This window comes from Haliotis rubra, unplaced genomic scaffold, assembly GCF_003918875.1.
Source record: "Haliotis rubra isolate DU_JTF1 unplaced genomic scaffold, ASM391887v1 Scf131, whole genome shotgun sequence".
NCBI lineage: Eukaryota > Metazoa > Mollusca > Gastropoda > Lepetellida > Haliotidae > Haliotis > Haliotis rubra.
The window spans coordinates 1353068-1359067 of NW_025765237.1; the positions used below are offsets into that span (position 1 = coordinate 1353068).

Below are 6000 nucleotides of genomic sequence, written 5' to 3' on the forward strand. Positions count from 1 at the left end.
TGCTCAGTCACTGTTTGGTTTGGTCCAGAGTGGGGTATTTGCAGACTGCTGTCTTATGACTGGAATATTGGAGTGTGGCATTAAAACACATGCGAACAAACAAACCTTCACGGTGACTGTTCTGAATGCGACTTGTCATCAAACTGTGGCTAATGTATGAGTGAGTGAGTTTAGTTTTATGCTGCGTTTAGCAATATTCCAGCAATATCACAGCAGGGGACGCTAACATGGGTTTCACACATTATACCCATGTGGAGAATCGAACCCGGGACTTCGACGAGCGAACGCTTTAACCACAAGGCCCAGCTAATGTATGAGTGAGTTGACTGACGTAATAGCTAGTGGTCAAGCTCTGACTTATTGATTGTGAAACCTGTCAGTAATGCCTTCTATACTCTAGCTACCATGTCTAGCTGTTTTAGCACAATATACCCGGTATTAACCCTCACTAGTACACACTATATATATTCTTATTATATAAATAAATGAATGTGATACGTACACTATTCACCGGATCAGTTCAGTTGCCAGTCACACCGAGTACTGCCTGCTGGAGACTGACAAGTTATCCCCATGATACCCCCGGCAGTTCACGTGCAATACATTGTAACGAGTTACTCCGATGTTTGTTTCCAGAGTTGGTCTGACAAACGCATGAAGCGAGTTAACGGTACCGAGGATCACATGGTGTTTTACGCACACGAAGTCTGGACTCCGCCACTTGTCATCAACAATGCGTAAGTCGTTATTGTGGGAAGCGTCCATAAAAGATAACTATTTGGTATTTAATTAAACCATACAATACGCAGTTGGAATTTTCTTAAACATGGACTATGATCTCCTTGTGCTTTGTTTATTGTTTTGTATTATACGCTTGTGGCTTCGTACACTGAACAAACAACTATGTCGTGTGTACATTTGTTATAAGTAATATGCGCGCTGAATGGCCATGTCACTTTTGTAAATGCATGATGTTCATACTTCCATGGTGGACCCGTGAAGATCCGGGGTAGAATAAGTCTTCAGCAACCCATGCTTGCCATAAAAGGCGACTTTGCTTGTCGTAAGAGGCGACTAACGGGATCGGGTGGTCAGGCTCGCTGACTTGGTTGACACATTTCATCGGTTCCCAATTGCGCAGATCGATGCTCATGCTGTTGATCACTGGATTGTCTGGTCCAGACTCGATTATTTACAGACCGCCGCCATATAGCTGGAATATTGCTGAGTGCGGCGTAAAACTAAACTCACTCACTCACTCACTCACTTCCATGGTGTGTAGATAATACATACAAATTTACAAAATAGCTAATCATATATTAACAATCCCAGAAAAACATCCTGACCAAAGTAGTGTTGTTTCCTTGGTTACGCAGCACTCGGCTGTTTGACAGCGTTAATCCTATGATTATAATAATGAGCAACGATTCCCGCCGCACGCCGGCATCCGCACCGTACGATAACATGCCATCAGCTGGCTTGCCGAGCCGTTACATGGCTTCCTCTCAAACGGTATATACACTGAACTCGAACTAGTTTTAATTGATTTAAGATAATCTAGTCGTTATACTGTCCTTCGCTGGCAGGTTATAAAATAGTATATTAAATAAATTTATTCTTAGCACATAACTTTTGTCGTCACGATATGGCTGAAAGATTGCCTATGTGACTTAAACCTTCAACTCACTCAGACGGTCTAAATTGTAACCTGGGACACTTTACCGTACAAATACTATTGACTCCCCAAACAAACATTCTGTTGTAGATCCTAGCCTTGCATATGCATACTGTTGTATTTCTTTCATCACGGGTGCGATGGGGTAGCCTAGTGGTTAAAGCGTTCGCTCGTCACGCTGAAGGCCCGGGTTCGATTCCCCACATGGGTACAATGTGTGAAGCCCATTTCTGAAGTCCCCCGCCGTGATATTGCTGGAATATTGCTAAAAGCGGCGTCAAACCATACTCACTCACTCACTCTTTCATCACGTCAGGTATATACTCAACACCGTCTTATACAAAACCACTGGTCCATCTAGATAGCACCTGTAAGCCCTCAAAACAAATGTCTAAGTGTGTAAAAAACATATGACTGTCTACTTTTTGTGTAGTCTTAGTGCTCAGGAGATCCCCAGTACTTTAACTGAACTTTGTCGTGTGTCGTATTGTAGAACTGGCCCCTGCTCTCCTTTACTAAACTAAGACCTGCCTCCTTATAATATCAAACGGAATATGTTAAATCATGAATATAAGATAACATTCTTCTCCCCACACATAGGATCGGCAGGTCAGCAAGTGTTCTTCAGGGAGACAGTGTGCCCCTCAAAGTGTTAAAGGACGGAACAGTAATATGGATACCACGAGTGGCCCCTAGTACAGCATGTGGGTTCGACATTCGATATTTCCCATACGATATTCAGATCTGCTATGTGGAACTCGGGAGCTGGGTCCACCCAACTTCGGATGTCACGTTGAGAAGTGTCAAGTCACGTGACAAGGATGTTTCCCTGGCTCTGTACTCTGGAGACCGACAGTGGCACATCATGGAGGACTACCTGTCGGTCAAGTCTCACAGTGTGGAAGGGGGTTTTGGCTTCAACTACTCCAGCCTGACTTACACCTTCGTGTTTCAGCGTCAGAGACCGTTCTATACCTTACTGATGCTGGTGCCGTTCTGTTTCCTCTCGTTCCTGTTGAGTGGGGTGTTTCTTATACCATTCACAAGAGCAGACAAGTTGTTGTATTCCTTGGCAATGCTGGTGTCCCTCAGTGTGTTTCTGTTCCTTCTGTTCAGCATACTGCCTCCAGTTTCAAGTTCGGATGACTTCCACTTGGGTAAGGTCCCTTATAATACTATGTCGACCCGTGAAGATCCGGGATAGAATAGGTCTTCAGCAACCCATGTGCTTGCCATAAAAGGCGACTATGCTTGTCGTAAGAGGCGACTAACGGGATCGGGTGGTCAGTTTCGCTGACTTGGTTGACACATGTCATCGGTTCCCAATTGCGCAGATCGATGCTCATGCTGTTGATCACTGGATTGTCTTGTCCAGACTCGATTATTTACAGACCGCCGCCATATAGCTGGGATATTGCGGAGTGCGGCGTAAAACTTAACTCACTCACTCTCTATAATACTATATCGTATCTAAAACTTAGATTTATCATTTATAGACAATGCATACGGATAAAGGGCAGGTACTGCTAGTACAACGCGCTATTTTCTGTGAGGAGTTGTCTCCTTCACGGTAACAGGATCTGCTGAACGTGGTTTACTTTTGATCGTGACCATGGGTATCCCTGGGGATTCCGGGAGCTTGAACAGGTTTGCTGACATGGTTCGTGACATGTCATGGTACTCGGGGGCACGGAATAGTGCTCACAACATCGATCACTGGAGTGCCTGGCCCACACTTGATTGATTACAAGCCTTCATCTGTGTCGTTAAACCGAACGGGGTAGACTGAAAAACTATTCAATTCGGCGTTAAACCCAACGAAGGCACTCGTACATGCTTCTCTATCTTAACCTACGGTGGAACAAACGATGAATATCACCAGTATGAAATGACATATAGTCATCTTGCGAACCTGCTTTGGTAGCATTTGGTTACTTGAGTATCATTATACTACTCAAACGAAGATAAGGACATCCCGATCGTTTCATATTATTATGGTTAACCTGCCATTTCATGATTATCTCAAGTACTGACAGAGTGGTTCAGAATTATTTTGAGTGTAATATATTAGTGATAAGGTACCATTTGTTACCGTCACACCTGGACATGCAAACACGCGGACATGTGTCCCTGAGAAATACCCCGTATTTAATGTCTAGAATAGGAAACCATTACGAGGAAATGTAGGGGAATGGAACCCGGGTTTGAGTCTTGTCGAGCGAGCGCTTTAACCCACCTCGACCACACATCTCTATAAAATGAATGACCCGAGAAGATCCGGGTTAGAATTGATCTTCAGTAACCCATGTTTGTAGTAAGAGGCGACTAACGGGATCGGGTGGTCAGGCTCGCTGACGTGGGTGACACATGTCATCGGTTCCCAAATGCGTAGATCGACGCTCATGTTGTTGATCACTGGATCGTCTGGTCCAGGCTCGATCATTTACAGACCGCCGCCATATAGTTGGTATATTGCTGAGTGCGGCGTAAAACTAAACTCAATCACTCACTATAAAATGAATATTTATGTAAACATCAATGATGGGTCTGAAGTCTCTTTTTTGTAATGTTTCTGAATACCGACCAAAACCAATAGTTATTCCCATCGTTGATAGAGAATACTGCTGATATTGACTTGTTTCAGGGAACTACATGGTGTCCGTGGTAACCCACGGGCTGAGCGTGATTGTGGTGAGCGTGATCCTGCTTAGCGTCCACAAGTACAAGGAGGCTACGGAAGACAAGGGCAAGCCCAGCAGCTGTACCTCCCTGCCTGCCATTGACTTGGTTCTGTCTACCGTGTCGGCTCTCGTCAACATTGTTCTAGTGGCATTATACTCTACAAGACTTGGGGACGCGGATTCGGTGGTGTCACAACTTCCACGAGTCTCCTAGAGTGAGTGAGTGAGTTGGGTTTCACGCCGCTTTTAGCAATATTCCAGCAATATCTCGGCGGGGGACATCAGGAATAGGCTTCACACATTGTACCCATGTGGGGAATCGAACTCGGAACTTCTGCGTGACGAGCAAACGCTTAAACCACTAGGCTGTCCCACCGACCCGGAACTCCAAGAGCAAAAGTTACATGACCATTCCAATGGAATATGTACATTGCCGATCTCATACAGTCTGTGGCAAATAGTGAAGTGCTGTGACCGACATGACGTTAGAGGCTAGAAGGCCGTACGTATCACGAATCAGAGGAATTAGATAAATTGTTCCGATTGTTTGTTTCAAAGAAAGAACAATCATAATTCGCCTGAAGAAAAAAACAGCATACACCCCGTAACGTTGTTTTCCCCATCAGACATAAGGTGACATAAAGACAATCTCTCCTTTATCTGTATAACTTACATTCAAGGTGTTTCTGTACATAAGAATCCGTTGTGTTTGTGCCACGCTCTCCAGTATTTTATACATATTGTATACACTGCGTTCGTGTCACCATGGAGATGGTTCGTGAATCGGAAGAGGTCGTGATTGACATATACATGTATGGCCAAGGTCACAGTGTAGGTTTCAGGGGAATCCCCTATGTTACAGGAAACATGCAGTTGTTGGAATGATATGACCAAGACTGTACCCGGGGCTGATGGCCCACTTATGTGCAAAGCGAGAATGAATGAATGATGTGAATACATATGTCCGTCAATTATTTTCTGTTGTATTCTCTTTAATGTTTAACGCCACTATAACGCTTATATGGCGGTGATCTGTAAAGAATCGAGTCCGGGCCAGACAACCCAATGACTGACATCATGAGCATCGATCTACAAAAAGACATCTCTCAAACAAGCATGACTGTTTTAACGGACGACCGTAGCAGTAATATCGAGATCATCTGTCATATCAAGACATGAGAAGGAAAGTCAACCTGTCCACTACAATAACACGGAAACATGGGACCTGCACCAGACATTGCTCTCCCTCACATTTACTGTAACCTTGGTAACACGATGAGCTAAGGTTGGCAGTCATGGCTGTCATGTACAACGTGTGACTGGATAAGCGATGGGCTAAGGTCATGGCAGTCGTGTACAACGTGTGAGACGTTGTTAGACATTTACTGTAACCTTGGTAACACGATGAGCTAAGGTTGCATGGCAGTCATGTACAACGTGTGACTGGAGGAGACGTTGTTAGACATTTACTGTAACCTTGGTAACACGATGAGCTAAGGTTGCATGGCTGTCATGTACAACGTGTGACTGGAGGAGACGTTGTTAGACATTTACTGTAACCTTGGTAACACGATGAGCTAAGGTCGTATGGCAGTCGTGTACAACGACAGGCAAAGTATGGACGGTGCAATAAGTAGAAAGCAT

At 44.5% G+C, this 6000-nt stretch overlaps 1 protein-coding gene across 1 annotated transcript; it reads left to right on the top strand.

The window, feature by feature from the left end:
* The first annotated feature begins 654 nt into the window (after nt 1-654).
* LOC124267452 (neuronal acetylcholine receptor subunit alpha-5-like) lies at nt 655-4570 on the top strand. The gene is made up of 3 exons (XM_046702374.1): nt 655-737; nt 2276-2832; nt 4320-4570. Exons 1-3 carry the CDS (start codon nt 655-657, stop codon nt 4568-4570), a joined length of 891 nt encoding a protein of 296 aa, XP_046558330.1.
* Nucleotides 4571-6000: the final 1430 nt, after the last annotated feature.

Coding starts and splice junctions, on each gene's coding strand:
- LOC124267452 (XM_046702374.1), top strand. CDS start 655: ATGAAGCGAGTTAACGGTACCGAGGATCACATGGTGTTTTACGCACAC. Junction 738..2,275: donor CCACTTGTCATCAACAATGC/GTAAGTCGTTAT, acceptor CCCCACACATAG/GATCGGCAGGTCAGCAAGTG. Junction 2,833..4,319: donor TTCGGATGACTTCCACTTGG/GTAAGGTCCCTT, acceptor GACTTGTTTCAG/GGAACTACATGGTGTCCGTG.